Source organism: Poecilia latipinna, unplaced genomic scaffold (assembly GCF_001443285.1).
Source record: "Poecilia latipinna isolate Pla-1442-1.1 unplaced genomic scaffold, P_latipinna-1.0 Scaffold382, whole genome shotgun sequence".
NCBI classification, from domain to species: Eukaryota; Metazoa; Chordata; class Actinopteri; order Cyprinodontiformes; family Poeciliidae; genus Poecilia; species Poecilia latipinna.
In genome coordinates this window covers 70,481-87,883 of record NW_015112998.1, presented here as the reverse complement: position 1 = coordinate 87,883, position 17,403 = coordinate 70,481, and the positions used below count along the sequence as shown (strand labels likewise).

Here is a 17,403-nt window from a genome sequence, read left to right as displayed (position 1 = left end):
TCTCCCCCGCTTCCTACGCCTATGGCAAGCACAATGTCACCTGTGTGGCATATGTAGAGACCATTTGTTTGTCACCCGAAAGCACAACTTAGAAGACCACAGAGGGACTTAGAGCGACGTTTGACCTGTGAGGCATTACTAAATCAACATTGATTTTCTTCTGCTTCATTCGCTGAGACATTATCACGAGGCAGGGATTCAGTTAAGAGTTCACTTCAAGTTGAATAGCCTGCTAAAACGGGGTTTTGATTCACACTTTCATCTGCACTTTGCTCGGCTTTTACATAAACACTGGTTACTTTGTGAAACACCCTGATAAGGATAGCCTATAGTTGTTACATTTTGCATATTAACAAAAATTTAAGACGTTCTGGTAACTTTTCCTGTATTGCATCTACTTCTAGAACTGCATTAGGCGTTTTTTTTCTTTCCTTCCTAATTACTAAACTCTAGGAGACCTGCTTTCTCGTTTTTACTTTCCTCTCATCCTTTCTCAGAAATGAGAGTCCATCCCTACCCAACTTCTCTGAAACACTGTCACATCTACTGCTAATAGGAGATTAAGCACTGTAATTTCTACAACTTATGACTCTATTTCCGATGAAAGCTTCACTGTGGGGGGTTCGACCAAAAGCCTCTCATTCTGGTGAGTCACATCCTAATGAGGCCTGAAAGCCTGCTGGGCTTGTGTGCTGCTTTTGCAGCCTCTGGAGACGGTGGATAGACAGAGGAACATCTGTAACAGGAACTGCAGAGGAGCTAGACTGGAAAGCTTTTGGCTTATATCTGTGTGCTTGGGACAGCATAGGGAGAGATTAGGCTGAGATTTGCAGAGCTTGTAAACAGGTCTCTCATTTGCCTTTTTTAAAGAACTCCACTATCAGCATCAGCTGTGGAAGAGAACTTTGAAAAGTTTCTGACAATTAAAGATATTATGGAAGAGTTTAAGGAATGTAACACAGAGGCCATATATCCAATCTCCCTTAATTGGCCATCGATGAAATTAATCAAAACGAGCCAGATGCTCGGGGGCTACAGTCCACAAGGCTTAAAAACATCTCTACCTAAGTTTAAACATTAGACACCCAATTTACATTGCTAGGGTTGTCTACTTGCTCACAGATGATGGATGTTTAGGGAAATCAGTTGATTCCCTGAACACCTCAACATTGTGAACCAGAAATAGATCTGGGTTGAACTACTTCTGTCTCGTCTTATTTCTAGACTTTTCAGACTTGAGGGGAGGTTTCAGAAATGAACGGGCCAGTCTGGGTTCCCCTCCTAGACCTGGAGCTCTGAGGAGAGACGATGCTAAGACGTTCATTTAAATATATATATATTTCAAATACTGTGTTTCAGCCATTCTGGTTTATAGTTCTTCACATTCTACGTTGTACTTTTATTTTGCTATTTGTTTGTATGCTTACAGAGAAACTGGCAGGTTTAACATTTTCAGTGCATCACCATGCGATTTAAACTGTATTTATATTTGGCAAGTGTTATTCAGAGTTTTCTTCCAAGTTCCAAATTCTTGATTGGGAGTCTAGTTATGCCATCCTTTACTGGCTGCACAATTTGTTCTAGTTTTTGCTTATTCCTATCTTCTTAATGACAAAAATAAACTAAATTAAGTTAAACTACTCTGCGGAAGCTGAGCAAACACACAAAGTGAGAAAATCAAGAAGATCGGTTAGGTTTTGCTAGTTAAACACGGATGTTGTCCAAGTGTCATGCTGGTTTCTCATTATGAAACAATAGTGGCTACATGCCCACCCACACATTGCTGAAGTTTTCAAAAGATGTGATCCCCCTCTATGCACAAACCGTTTATCTTTTTGTGTCTGATGTGGCTCTAAAACGAACATCGGTTTATATATGTCCTTTTGTTTTGTACAGCATAGTCATTAAACCTGAGGAGATCTATAGCAGGGGTTTCACACAGTCTGAAACAGTAATCATCAATAACAGTGTGTGACACTATTGCCCAATTTCTCCACATTTGTAGAATCGCAATAATTTTGCTTAAAACCCATACACAAGTCTGACAGTAGGAGAAACTGGAAAACTCCTCTCTGACTAATGTATTTAAAATCCTTACCCACATAATAAGCACTTGTTATTCCTTACGGAGCAATATTACCTCAAGCTCACCCCATTCATTTAGCCTACTTAAAACTTATCCAACCTCTTTTCCTCTCTTCATAGACACATTTCACACATTTAAACTCCACTATAAACATTACAGTTTATATATTTTTTCACACATATGTAACTTGGGATGAGCTGCGGTGGCCTTAGTTCTCAACGCTGCCATCACAGGCTTGAGTCCCGGCCTGATGACCTTGTCTTTCCCCTCTTTCATTACCCAGTTTCCTGTCTGACCACACTCAAGTAAAGGCCACTAGCACCAATAAAACCATTAAGAAAACAAATGTAATCCATTTTAAATGAATAATATCATGCAGTAGAATTTGTCATTTCGCCATGTCGGCCTACGTATTCTCATCTTTCTGTTTTCACGTTTTTCTTCATCCTACCTAAGTAAAGTGAAGCAGCACCCATGCATTCCTGCTTCAAACACAGCTACTCTGCAAGCGGATGCTTCACTATGAGTCCACAGCGCATGTGATCATCAGTAAAATGGGGTAATTGTTGGAGTTCTGATGTCTGACGCTACTGTCACACTGATGAAAGACGGGAGAATTACACCTTGAAAGTTAGCTGTGTCACAGACCTTTAGTTGGTCTGGTCAGAAGAAAAGTGGATGAATAAATCAGACAAATATAGTAAGAAAGCAGCAGATTAAATGAGAGGCAGCATATAGTGCTGTCTAAATCACTGTTGTCTGAATCTTAGCTTTTTTTTTTTCTTTTTTTTTTGACATGGTTTAGTTAATGGCATTCAAAATTAATTGAGCTGGAAAATTTCCTGCCCTGACATTGTGTCTCTTTTCTGCATCCAGCCTCTTTGATCTATTGTTGTGGATTCATCCTAAGTGCCTTGCGCTCTTAACCGCAGCCTCCTGTTCAGAGACGAAGAACTGGTGCGACTTGACCACATGACAAAGGTGTTTACTGATCGTTTTATTTTTATTTATTTTATTTTATTTATTTATTTTTGCCTAACACTAGAGCGCCGATATGTAGCTCAGAGATGACAGATTCAAAGTCAGATTACAATTACAAATTACAAAAACGCTACAAAAGAGGTATGACCCAGTGAGAGACCTGAGAAATCGCTCGCATGAATACGTATACGCTGAGTCCTACTTACGTCGCCGCCGTCTTGAAAGTGGCAGTGGAAAGAACGTGCTGCGTGGACTACTTTAAACCGTCTTACAGTACAAAGTGGACCCGCTGCCTATACTTTTCAAAGGTAAGAATTAAAGATAATAACGTAAATTTACGAGCAGAATTTCTTGACTTTGTGGCCATTACTGTTGCATTTCCGTGGCGAAACAAACTTCTAAACAACCAAGAAATATTTCCTTTGTAACTAAATTGCCCCAGTTGACTACTCTGATTATTTTTCTTAGTTTAGCTAACTTTTTTAAAACCGTGTTGTTTGTCTAAAGAGGGAGAGGCAATGAAAAACCTGTAACGGGCGCTTTTGCCGTTTGTTTATCGTTGCCATGGTTACGTAGAAGTTCGCAAGACAAGTCGCTGTTTGTCTGTGGTCAAACATGGTTGCTTAAGGTACGTCAGTTGTCTGTAAAATGTTTCGTATAATTTATGTAGATTAAAATAATTTGTTTAATATAACAGCGAACCTGAATTGGACTGAAAGTACATTAATCCAGCGCCGAGACCGGCGGATTTCGTCAGGACAGATCCATAAAGATCAGAGCTGGAGCTGTTTTTCTTCAGACTTCTGTTTCGCAGCTAATCTCCACAATGTCTGTTTAGATGCTAAGTCAATACCCCCATATGGTGATGATATGTTTTGCTTTGTTTTTCTCCTGAATGTGAATGAATCAGGGATGTATTTTCTATTGCACTGTTAGATCATTTTTATCATTTGCTTTAACCTGTGGGTAGCCAGAAGGCCCAGTCACCGAACTGCTCCCAGTTTGACCAGCAGACTGAACTCCTGCCTGTGCTCTGTGTTGTCAGAATAATATAAATACATTTGTAATGATCTGCACACGTTTTTCTTTCACTTTTTGTGTATTTTAAGTGATATCAATTTGAAGTATTAAGGTATTAAGACAGTTTATGTAAAGACATTAAAAATAATTTAGTCTGTTAGATTTCGTTCACACTATTGTCTATAGCACAGTTATATTACACTGTAATAAATATTTTTTTAAAGTAAAAATATGTAGCTAAAGTTTGACAACTATTATCAAAGTTTGTCTTTACAATAACATGCGTAAATTTTTTTTATGAAATTACGTTTTTTTAATTCATATCTTGAAATAGCAAATGCACAGTGAATTATGGAATTGTGTTAATATGTTCATGAATGCACCACTGTAAAGGTGTGTCTGTGTGTGTTCAATAAAAACGACTTATTAGAATCAGCTGTATCAAATGTAATTATTGTGCCCCAAAACAATTAAATAATCACATCAAAAGTTTGAAATGTTGCTCTTAGTTTTTAATTTTTTTTTTCATTGTGTGAGTGACATTTATTAACTTAAAATACTTTGCAGAACGGCACTTTACGAAGTTCGGCCCGTTGTATGGGCTTGCTGGCAGATAAGACACTTTCAATATGGCGGACGCTATAGCGCATAGCAACAACAGGGCGACTCGCTCAACCAATAACTTCCGGTTCAAAAGCACTGTCGTCCACAATCAGCGATTTATCAGGTCTCCAACTGGGAAATAACCTTTCCCTTTTGTTAATGAAGCGTTTTTGTAAGTTGCAATTGTGCTTCGTTGTGTTTTTGTCATTTGTAATTGTGCTACGTTAATGTTGTGTTTTTTAATTTGTTGAAGTGGTTTGCACCTCAGGGCCGCCCGCGCCCACCGTACTCTACACACCAAAGTCACTACGAAGACCTGAACCTGAAGACCAGCTGCTTCTTGCGTCTTTGAGTCTTACAGATGGTCCCTTCACACATTGATGAGCAGGGGGTTAATGACCCATAAAATCAATGTTTTGTCACATCTTTGGTAAAACTAACATTCTGCTTGTTCCTGCATAAAATGTGCAGAAACACTACCTGGATGTTGATCAGCAGAGGCTGACAAACCACCTCTTAGATCAAATTGGCAAAACACTGATGTTCTGATTCTGCCAAATAATGAGAACATTATTTAATAAAATCCCAGAATTGTGTGGCAGAGGACTCGAGGCTGACATTTCTTTAAGATGCCCATATATTTTTACCCTCTGCTAAAATGATCATTTCACATTTCACTCACAATCTCACATCTCACTGAGTGTCTACACGTGCCACTTGTCTTTAATTTCCACATTATGGAGATGCAATGTGAAATTGAGTCATAGCAAATGTACGGATCATGTGTCTCAAAGGGAGGATTAATCTTAATTAGAATGTGTTTTTACCTTTCACTTTATGCAAATTAAGTAGTATTTGCATGTCTGACAGAAATGATGTATTTTCTTATTGGTGTATTTTTGCTAAAGCAAAAAATAAGCACATTCTGACTGGATGATGGACTTTAGCTGTTAGTCCAGATTTTATATCGGACAGTTCATAATTTCGCCACTCTCATACACAGCAAACACTTTAAAATGAGGCCACTTTGTATCATAATGGCAGAGAGTAGTTCAATACTTTTCCTCGGTTTTGAATACAGTATATGATCCCGCACTGCTGTGTGTATGCATTTCAAGTGTGTACCTTAGATTTATGGGATCTTAGCTGCTGACAATCCATCACCCTCTGAAAGGGTAAAGTATGAAATATTTAAACCTCTGGTCTCTTCAATTGCTCCCTAATTTATGTCCCCCAGTCCTAACTTTCGATACTGAGAGCGGAGTGAAGGTTTCCTCATTAAAGGCCACGTTTCTGCTACACCGAGATGGAAAAACTAATCACTTTGAATAACCTTATGCATTTTTCAGTGAACGCTAAGAGCCTTTTAGATGACTTTCCTATTCACAGCATATTTCTTGCCACTCTCTCTTCTTCTGACCAACTCTTCACCCTCTTTTTCTTACAGCAGGGGAATGGCTTTCATGATCCGGCTATAGCCTGAACGGGCCAGACGGCAGCAGGATGAGTTCAGAGGACCGCAGCTCAGCCATGTCACAGAAGATCCCCTCCTTATCGAGGAGCAACAGCAGCTCCTCGTCCAAGCAAGACAGCCGACAGGTAACAATTCACAATATTTGAATGCGAGGGAGGGAGAGATGTTTGATGACTGATTTTCTCAGCTAGCAGTTTGCATGGTGAATAAGAAGAGACTTGGTATGACTCAGTTGCTCTTTATTTTGCGCTAACTTACCTAAATCAGCTTAGCAAAAATGTCTGTGGCACAAGGTGATGATGACTAAACATGGCCACAAATATCTCTTTACAGTCAATAGTTAAGGGGTCTTGTCCTCAAGGACTCTTTCAACTAATTTGTTTATGACAGTGCAAACTTTCTCTGTTTTGCCGTGAATGTTCTGTAAACTCGGTGTGCTGCTGCCGGTCTTGGCCAGGATTCTCTCGTAGAAGAGATTGTTAATCTCAATGAAATTTTCCTGGTGAAGTAAAGGTTAATGATAATAACAAATGGCCAGTGTTGTGTGACTTTTATGTGTCACTGGTCCAACACACCTGAACTAAACGGCTGAATTACCTCGTCAGCATGCAGCCGAGCTCTCCAGAGTCCTGCTAATGACCGGATTGTATGACTCCTTCGTGTTGAAGCAGAAGCACATCTGTAAGTTGTAGGGCGCCGATGCTCGAGGACTGGAGTTGAAACCCTTCCTGTAGTGTAACAAGACAAGGTTTTCAGTTACATCTTTTTAACGGCTTGTCAACAGAAGTTAATCAGCAACTCAATGCATTGAGGCATCTGCAGCTGAGGGCGGGCTCACTGAAGCCCAAACTGAGGATCACAATGAGGATGTGATGTGGTTGCTTTTGGCAGGCAGCTATGTTCGAGAAACTGGAGCCTGGCTTTCCTGGGAATGTTCAAAGACAGAGAAAATATCCAGTGAGTCACAGTTGTTTGTATCAAGAGAAAAGGAAGACTCAAATAATTAGACACACGTTACAACCCAGACATTCAAAAACACCATTCTTAATGCTCAGTGGTTGGAGGCTGATGGTGGTGGAGGTAGGGTGCTTTATTCCCATGGACCCCTTAGCAACAAGTGAGCCATTTAAAATGAAATTAAGTTTTCTTTACTCCACTGGCCTCTGTAGTCACCAGATCTCAGTCCAGTAAAGCATCTTTATGTGGTAGAGTTGGAGAGTTGCATCACAGATGCTAAGTCGACAAATCTGTAGAAACCCTGTTATGTTCAGTATCGACCAAAATCTCCTAAGAATGTTTAAAAAAAACAACAACCTTGAAACATTCTTCTTTTGAGCAATCCACAGCATGCACTGCTGTTACTGGGACCCTGTAGCTCTTATATTTAAGCTGATCAGTCAGGGGCAGGCAAACAGAAAATCATTTGAAGAAACAATCAATAGATTTTATTTTTTTATTTAACAGGGTTGCTTCAAGCCTCTTTCAGCAGACCTATTAATTTTAACTACTACTATAGAACAGACTTTCCTTTCGGGAGATGTAAGTAATTAAATATCATTCAAGGATTATCCACCAGACAAACTTTGGAGTGATTATTTAATGGGAATAACAACTGGAGGAACTGAGAAGGTATTTCCATTGACAGAAAACCACAAAAACAAAATAAAAAAATAATTCTGCAATTATGCAAGAGGGTATGTTTAGATCTCTACCCTGTAAGCTTAAATCAGACAAAGCTCCTTATTGTAACTCATGAAAAATTACGTCATGTCCAAAATTAGTAGGGAGTTTAATTTACAAAGGATGATATGTTTTCATTTGAATCCAAATTAGGAAATGAGTCAGTAGACTTTGTTAGTCAGAAAAGCAGAATAAAGCAGGACTGATGGGAGAGATGAACTGATTCAGAGTGGATTTGGACGGTGAATCATGCAGGTGTGGACAGGCCAGAAAGCATGGGAGTTAAAGGGGAAAAAGGGAGGATTACTGCAAATCCAGCCATCCGAAACATTGAAATATTGGATTAGGCACTGACAGCAGGTGTTTGACTCTCCAACCTGGCAGTGAAGTCGTGGAAAAAGCAGCTGAGACCGCAGGAGATAAGAGATGGCTTGAGTCTGTGACAGTAGTGCACTGGATCCACCTGTTGCAATCAGCACAAGACACACAAAGAGAAAGAGCCACAGTGGCTCTCAGGTTTTGAAAGCAAGAATATTTAACAGAGAGCAGAGGATGTAACAATTTATTCTTCGTTGTTTTATTTAATCAGAAGCTGGGACCAAAAGCATAGAACATTAAGCTTTGAAGGTCAAGACTTGGAGCTCAAGGACAAACAATAAATTAGCCTGCTATGAAACGTTTTAATTTACAGTTTCCGTTTAAGTGGCGTTAGTAAGAAGCCCTTGTCCTCTGGGCTCCATATCACCGCTTCTTTTTGAGAAGTCTCTTGACCTTGAAGTGTCCAGTCAGCGTGCTACAATAATGAGTCACAGTGTGACTTTGTCAGAGGAGGGGCTCATGACAAACTGAGAGGAGGGGGACTCAAAGAGCAGTCCACCAGCTTTGTCCTTGTCTGTCCTCATTCCTGTTTTTTTTTTTTGTTTGTTTTTTTTTTTTTTGTTTTTTTTTAGATGTTCTCACCTTCAGCATTCACCCTGCCTGACAGATACTGTTAGCTTAACTGGGACAGGCATGCACTGAGACAACAATGTGCAAGCCACTTCAGACCCCTTCCAAACACCCAGTGCCTGTCTAAACAGCCGTGACGTAAAAACATTAACAGTGGGTAAATATCATGCAGCTACGTTTGATGATTGCTGTGGCATTTAAGTCGTAGTCAATTGTTAGATGCGACTGCTGCTCAGAGCAACATCTTTTTCGAGCTTTAACAACTGGCCCACTCCAGCATGACGTCAGCTGTCCCTGTCCCTGGGGCAGGACGACGGATAGAGGTGCTGGTAGACCAGGCGCCCCATATATGGAAGCCATTAGACCTTAATGCAGCCATCTGGGGTCCGATTCCTGGCCTAGGGGTCTTTGCTCCCCGTCTTTCCACCTTCCTTCTCTGTCCATTTCCTCTCTGATTACTCCAGATACAGGGAACTAGTGCCACAAAAACATTTAAGGTTTAGCTATTGTGAGCTGTCATTGGCAATCTAGATTTATATTCACATTTAAATATTGTAAAACTGATCAGACGTTGTTTCCTCATTAATTAGAACAGCAGGAGAAGATGATAAAGGTGATGGAAAACCATAATATTAAAAAAGGTTCAGGACACAGCATATAGAGAGGAGAATAATCACAGAGATCCTGTAGGTGGTTGATTAGAGACAGATACCTGGTGTGACAAAGAGGCAGGGAGCAAACCAAAATCATATAAGAATGAACAAAGTGGAGCGCACAAGAAGAGCTGTTGAAGAAATTGGTCCCTATCTGAAATCAAGACAAATCTTAACCTAAAACGAAACAGAACCTTAAATGATGACATGAAATTGTGATTATGTGTATTACAGATGCACAGTTTGCACTACCAAACAGTAGTTATTTGAGTTAGCTTCTGACAGACAATATTCAACCAAATAGAGGGTGGTACACTTTTTGTTGAAATTGCTAAAAATCACTTTTCTTTTAAATCCAGCCTAGGCAGAAAACTAATACGTCCTATATTGTTTTAATGTCGAATGACTTCTAAACTTTACTGCATTCATATCAAGTTCAACTATTTCTGTACTGGGCCAAGCCCCCATGTTCCCACATCCTAATACCGCCCCTGCCACACAGATATTCTAGATTCCTCTTAGCATTTCTAAACCCTTCCTGGAAATCTAACTGCTGCAACGCAAACATGGCTGTGGGGATTAGTTTTATGACAAAATATCATCTCAATCTTTGCACCTGCTGGGGATTTGGACTTAAACCTTTTAATCTCAGTCAGGAAACAATCAGACCCGACCAGAAGGCTAATTTTGTAAAATGGGACCATGAGGTGAAAGTTCACAGTCATTCATTGGACACTTTGTTTCGACAGCAGTCGCCCTCCGATGACTGATGGAACAAATCAAAGCAGGATTTGTTCAGGATTTTGATTCTTACAGTATCAGTTCTCCTTGAACTTTCTTCAGTTTTTGTTAGGCTTCACCCACAACCTTTGTTGTGTTTAATTTGGATAAATGTAGTTCAAAAGAAGATACATTTGTTTAATTGAAGAAAAGTGGCACATCATTTTCAAACACTTTTGTGATTTAAATATGTTTTCCTTTTTGGTTGTTGGTTTTTTTAAGGGGGCAAGATGTGACCATCAATTTTCTAGCTTTTCATAAATTGAAATGGGATTCAGATCTGACTTTGACTGGGCCACATGACTATTCTACTGAGCTTTGAATTGTAGTTCAGGTTGTATTTTTAGGTCTATTGTCCTGAACCCCAATCTGAAGTCTTCTAAGAGGGCTTCTATGTTTGATCAGCTTCCCTATGCCTGCTGGAGAAAAGCATTCTTGTATCGTAATCTGCGATGCGATGTTATTTTTGATAAAATCACAGTAAAAAATACTTTTGAGTTTGTGGTTGTAACACAACAAAGCATGAAAAAGTTTCAGAACTATGAAGATTTTTGCACCGTAAGTTAAAACTTTCTGTATCTGTCTCCTCTGTGTCTGACCTGATTAATTTAGGTTAATACAGTTTTTAGAGCATAATGTATTGAATTGCAGTTGTCATCACAGCATCAGTGCAATACCACGTCTTCAAAGGATGCAACAATTGACAGACCATTATGCCATTAAGTGCCATGCATTAAAACTCAGCTTAATGCTCCTTGCATAGCATTAAGCTGAACACATATAGATTTGGTGAACTGGAAAGATTCCATTCCCTCTTACTGCCCATGCCTGAAGTACATTGTATTCTAATAGCGGAGATGCTATGACGATGAGCTGGATTAATTGTAATCAATACCATAACGACGTTTAGCAGATGCATCACAATTGCATATTTTTTGTCCATCTGTGCCTGCAGGACAGCTGGGAAATAGTGGAGGGTCTGCGTGCGGGGGTCAGCAATGTCCTAGAGCCGCAGAAACAGGAGGGCTACATGCTGAAGAGGAGGAAGTGGCCCATGAAAGGTTGGCACAAGGTAAAATAAAACTATTTCAAGCTCCTTAAGTTTCCTTTAATATGCTACGCTTCCCTTTGGAGTGAATTATTTCCAGCCACAATGACTGCAGGTCAATTCAATTTTACATCTTTCCTTCACAATTTTCATGTTGCTTTTCCAGTCCTGCTGACACGCCTCATGGGCGCTTCGAACTAATTGAATGAGCTTATGCAGCAGATGATTCCACCCTTGGAAAGCGTCACATGTGACCGGGGGGGTCAGTGCCTGTTTACACTCAGTCTGAAAGCTTTTCCTCGGAAGATAATGCTTAGCTATCTCGGTGCTCCACTCAGATGCATTAGCTGATGGCCTGTTGGTTGCTATACTGCGTTTAGTATTGACTTCAAGTCGGATTTCTGGGCTTTCACCAGTCTGATTCTCGTGATGTACAATAAGAGCTCTGAGAATTACATTTGGTGGAAGAGAAAGAGTGACTGAGCGAGAGGAGGAGTAATAAAGGAAGGCAGACACAAGAGGAGGGTCCGGGATGACAAATATCTTGCTGTCGAAAAATTAATTAGACATCATCAAGAGTTTTTTTTTTTTTCTGTCACGATTACAGAGTTATAGCAGAGTCCCCGCTTTGCTGTCAGGAACGCTCCACATCCCTCCGGCTACATCGCGTGTATTCACTGTCACTTTCTCTCCTTACAGAGATACTTCTCCCTGGACAAGGGGATCCTTAAATATGGCAAGAGCAGTGCTGATGTGAGTACATAATTATCGTGTAGTGTTGTCAGATAATACAGTCTTCTGCAGAAGTACTCACGGCCTCAGACTTTGGTGCGTCTCATTGAAATTTTCTTTGACGATCAAGAAAAGAATAAATAAATGTGAAAAGGAAGGACAAGGAGACTGAAAATTGCAAAATACAATTTGCCGTGTTGGGTCAATATGCTGTAACACGTCTTGTTGAAATTACAGCTGCAAGTCTGTCATTCAAACACACAAATATGACTTGATCTAGCATCGGGCTTCCTTTCCCTTCATTTCCATGATGCTGTTTGTTCTTTAATGTTATCTAAAAAATTTCTGAGGCCTCCATAAGACAGCTAAGTTCATACTGAGATTTCATATGTAGGTAGAATCCAAATCTAATCAAATTCATTTGCCTTCTGAAGGGCAAGCGTTTCATTTCAGAGAGGCAAATGCCCTGCCCTGGATTTTATTCAGGGATACCAGAAGAATTTGGGATCAAATACGAATATATCTCCCAACTTTTCAATGTTCATTTTTGATCAATTTTGAGACCATGTATACTTTTGCTTCCACATCCAAAGGATGTTGTGCTTTGTGTTGGTATGCCACATGTTAAGAGATTTAAGAAACGTTCAAAGCAAAGTTTATTGTTCCCCAAAGAAGCAAATAAAAACATGCAGAATACTTACATGCATAGAATGTAATAATATTCATTAGTGTGTGTGGCTGAAATGGGACAAAATGTGGTAAAATTGAAGAAGTAATACCATAAAGAACACTTTGCGCCTTCTGTAAATCTTCTCTTATACACATGAGAATCTTCACACAAAAGTCTTTAAGTTCCTCTCAGCCTCTTTATCATTGTGATGAATGATGCTGTGTGTTTTACTTACTCGAGTCACTGTTGTTAAACCGGGCAGTAAGTCTGCCTCCATGAGCCAATAACGGGATTACTCTTTCGTTCTGAAACTGCACATCATCCCGCAGCGCTTGTGTAACAATCCATCAAATATGATTGTGATATTTTGTGCCGGTGCTGCCTCACAGATTGAGAAGGGGAAACTGCATGGCTGCATTGACGTGGGTCTCTCCGTCATGGCCATTAAGAAGAAGTCCAAGTGTATTGATCTTGACGCCGAGGAGAATATCTATCACCTGAAGGTAAACTAGCCAAGCCGATGAATACAATAACTCACCCAGGTTTCCTTTTGTTTTTGTTTTTTTTTTTTCTTTTCTTTTGGATTCCTTAACAGTAAAGACTTATGAATTTATTGTCTTGGTTGTGAGAGGAAATGTTGGCTGATAATTTCCTGCAGGCGTTTCCACCTCCTTGACCTTGTGTTTAACTCTGATGGCAGATTAAGTCACAGGAGCTGTTTGACGAATGGGTTTCCAAGCTGCGCCACCATCGGCTCTACCGGCAGAATGAGATTGCCATGTGCGCCAACGAGAAATCCTTCTTCTTCCCCATGTACCCCTCCCCCAACTCCCCTGGCATAGCTGAGGGACCCTCCTTGAGGAAGGTGCACCCGAGGACTACACACAGCGCGCAATTAGACTTATATTGACTGCTCAATGTAGAGAAAGATGTCCTGAAAAGAGAAAGTTGTTTGTGCAGTAATTTAGAGTTTGCTTGCTGCTGCAGGTCATGTCTATACGGAGGCAGTCGTCGGTGCTTCCTGCGTCAGGATTCCCTTTGAGCTCCAGCAGCCAGGTGAAAGTAGCTGCCTGGCTCCAGTCGTCAGATGACATGGACAAATGCTCTAAAGGTGAGACCGTGACTGCTGACGTGTGTGAGCTCTGCAACACTAAAAGAAACTCCTAATTCCCCTGCTAAGTAGAACACCGCAGAAGTACTGCCTGTCAACCCAGTTTTTGAAATGCAAATGATGGTGAAACAACTCAGTTAATGCTCAGCTTTGAAGCACCGACGGCTCATATCTCTGTTTCCTTTTGTTCTAGTAATTATTATGTCTTGTGGTGTTAACAATGGCTGATTAAACTTGAGTTAGTAAATAATTCAACAGAACGACCTCAGTTCCTTTCGCATTCTGTTACAAACTGTAGAGAAGGGAGAAAGTACAGTGAAATGAAATGAGATCTGGCTTGTGACTGCTACCACTCCATGTGATCTATTTTCCCCCCCGTGCAAGAAATTGTTTGCAATACTTGATAAATGCAGACAATCCAAGTGCAATGCAAAGCGGTGGTTGTGCCAGTAAACCAATCAGTACTAATAAAATCTACCATTTCTCAGCAAGGGACATCTAGTCAGAATTATGCCAAAAGCTTGATATCTCAGAAATAGTACATTTTGCTAAAGGAGTTTCAACCAAATGTCATTGGGGATGCATGTAAAATTTGATTTGCATGTATAATTTTGAGGATTTTGTGGATTAGAGAAAATTCACAGCAACCTCAAGCATTTGTACATCTAAATCTTCTTAGCAATAACTTGTTGGAATTGTTCATAAAATGATTATTTCACAAAGAGGTTCAAAATAATTTGATAAAAGCCATAAATAGTATGCAGTATAGATGTTGCACAAGCAATATGTCTTGAAGTCTATTTAACGTCGTCTTAAGACTCCCCATATTGCCTTTAGCACTAACAACGCTTATCTAAAATCTGACTTGCATATCAGATAAGACTGACTGAGTGGTGTTAGTGAACAAAGGAAGTCTGTAATTACAGCTGGAGTGTTTGTCTCAGTTTCCCGTCATTATAATTCTGTTGACATGCTTTATGAAGTTAAGCGGACTGTTTATTGAGAAGATATGATTTTCTAAATTAAGGAACTTTTTTGAAAACATCTCAAGCTGCTTAGCATTGCTTTTGTTTTCACAATACCAAAACTTTGCTAGAATATGCAGTGAGCAAAGGCTTGTCATTAATATTCCAGCACCGTTTTTGTTTGCTTTTGTCTTTAATTTTTTTCATGAACAACAATGTCCTTCTTTGAAAAACTAAAACTACTTTTTTTTTTTTTTTTTTCTGGTTATATTGTATTGTTCTTATTGGAAAAGATTTTGAGCTCTCTACCACTTTTGGGTTTTCAAAAGTGGCACCAAACCAGTGAATATCTTCCAGGGGGTATGTGCTAACGTAGTATCCTGTTCTGTCGTTTTTATTATTATTTCCTTTTATTAGACTTAGCAGTGTGTGAGGCCTACCTGCAGGAGCTGAACCACCTGATACAGAGCATGGAAGTTCTCCACCGCACTTATTCTGCTCCGTCTATTCAAGCGCTACAGGTCGGGCTGTTTGCTTTAACCATTTAAAACAGGTCTGATTGAAGCGACTGCAATACTAATACTGTAAAATACCACGACTTGTAATGTATTTAAAATAACTTCCTTGCGTTTTGTCAAGTTATCTGCTGCCAAATATAAAGACATTTTCCATGTAGCAAAGGTTGTTGAAACTGTCCTTTTCTTTTAAAAATAAACTTTGTCCTCATTAGATTTTTCTTTTATCTTAACTAGACATCCACATTGGACAGTCCCAAAAAAGAAAAGAGACTTCAAAGAAAATGGCGCAATAAAAACGACAGTAAAGATGTCAAAACCACTCTGCAGGTAGCCAGAACGACAATGAAGTGTGACCAAGCTCGATGTTTTCCTGGTGTGAGTTTGTGAAATAGAAACACTTTTCCTCCTGCTATTACCGCAGGTACCCAGCTGCACCTCCTCTGGCTCGATCCGCCTTCATGCCTCCAACCCCAATCTCTCCACCGCCACACTCGGAAGCGACAAAGTCGACTCCGAATCCCTGGATTCGCAGTCCGACGTAGCAAAGCTGCAGGAGGACTTCTGCCGCGTTGCCACCAACTGTGAGTTAAAACTGTTGGTTTATGGCAGAGTGTGAAGAGATGCTTGAGGAAAGCTTGCTGTAGATTGTCACGTGCTTTGGTCACTTTTGCCAAATCAGTCAGTCTTCTGCAACCTGTTGGGTCTGGTTATTATCTGGTTGTGAGAAGACCTTTGGTTTGAAAGCCTATATAATTAATAACAACATAATTTTTATTTCTTGCTAAAATAAAGCCCTAAATTTATTCTAGATCTGAGTGGATATTGTATTTGTACTTTAAATAACATATTATGTTGTGTACATGGTGACATCACAGATTTTAGCATAGTGTCCCTCAGTAATACACATGTGAGTTTGTAGTTTCCAATAAGGGATTTAAATACTTTTTGATTTAAAATAAATACACCAATCCCCTGCTTTGCTTGAACTGTTTAAGATTCTTGCAAACAAGGACAAGTTGCTTGTTATCATTCTGCCATCAGCTAAATTGCTTGTTAACTCAAATAAGAAATTGCTTGTTGACTCAAATAGGTCAAGTTGGTGTGTCATTTACACACCAACTTGACCTTTTGGCATTTAGATGTGCTGAAGATAATTTTGTTGTTAAAATTAGAGAAGACATAGAATTTAAATGACTTTAAATGAGGTGTTTTGTTTTTGGTGGTGCGACATTTCAGAAATTACTTATCTAGAAGGATTTTCACAGAAAAACTATTTTTAAGAGAATGTTTTAGCAAAGAAAACAATATCCACAGAGCCATAACTGTGCTGATAAAAATTCATTGTTGGTGTCAGAGATCAGAGGAACATGGATGTGGGATGTGAGAAAAGTAATAGTAGTATTAGTCAAAATAAAATAAAATAAAATAAAATGGTGGTCCCCAAAAATCCATAATGTTCAGAAGGATTTAGGATTTAATGTGTTTCAAATGATTCAGTTTTGCCTAGAAAGCCCAGGAAACGTCCTGTCCACTACCTCAGGGGATAATCATGACAGCAGCTAGAAGTGATTTACCTTGACCTTGGTCCCAACTTGAATATTTCATGATGAAAAATCCATATGATGAACATGGAGTTGCATTACAACTTTCATCCACATCTGGGGAGGTTGCATATACTCCCATAAACGTTTTAATGATATTGTAAGTCGGGGGTTAGAGGAGCAGGAAGCTGCTTTCAACTGTTCTCATACTTTTATCTTGGACATAGATACCATGTCTATAATGTTCTTACTGAGCTCAGACTGCTCTCTCCTTTAGAACTTTCTCTGATCTGCATTCAGCCACACGGACACAATAATGCCGGGATACAAAGGAGCTTGATTGTTTAAAATTGGCCAAATGTGGACTACTTTGTGCACTGAGAGCAGAGCATTCAGTCTGTCTCCAAAGGCTGACAGTGCTGTGTCCATTCCAGATCTCTGCCTTTCCCTGCATTTGTTCTCTCTGTCTGATGAAGAATACTCAGACCAAATAACCACATATATATATATATATATATATATATATATATATATATATATATATATATATATATATATATATATATATATATATATAAAAAAACAAACAATAT

At 39.5% G+C, this 17,403-nt stretch overlaps 1 protein-coding gene across 5 annotated transcripts in view; it reads left to right on the top strand.

The window, feature by feature from the left end:
- The window catches only part of osbpl3b (oxysterol binding protein-like 3b), a 59,827-nt gene that overhangs the window by 17,995 nt on the left and 24,429 nt on the right, over window positions 1-17,403 (top strand). For 2 of the 5 annotated variants that reach the window (XM_015036830.1, XM_015036826.1), the window contains exons 2-10: window positions 6,138-6,289; window positions 11,181-11,297; window positions 11,973-12,026; window positions 13,065-13,178; window positions 13,376-13,540; window positions 13,663-13,786; window positions 15,169-15,272; window positions 15,504-15,596; window positions 15,691-15,850. In XM_015036830.1, coding sequence (XP_014892316.1) covers window positions 6,194-6,289; window positions 11,181-11,297; window positions 11,973-12,026; window positions 13,065-13,178; window positions 13,376-13,540; window positions 13,663-13,786; window positions 15,169-15,272; window positions 15,504-15,596; window positions 15,691-15,850 — 1,027 coding nt within the window. In that variant the 5' untranslated portion in view covers window positions 6,138-6,193. Of the gene's footprint in view, window positions 1-2,962; window positions 3,068-3,148; window positions 3,376-3,620; window positions 3,696-6,137; window positions 6,290-11,180; window positions 11,298-11,972; window positions 12,027-13,064; window positions 13,179-13,375; window positions 13,541-13,662; window positions 13,787-15,168; window positions 15,273-15,503; window positions 15,597-15,690; window positions 15,851-17,403 lie in introns of those variants that run through there. The other 3 variants (XM_015036829.1, XM_015036827.1, XM_015036828.1) reach the window with 3 other exon arrangements.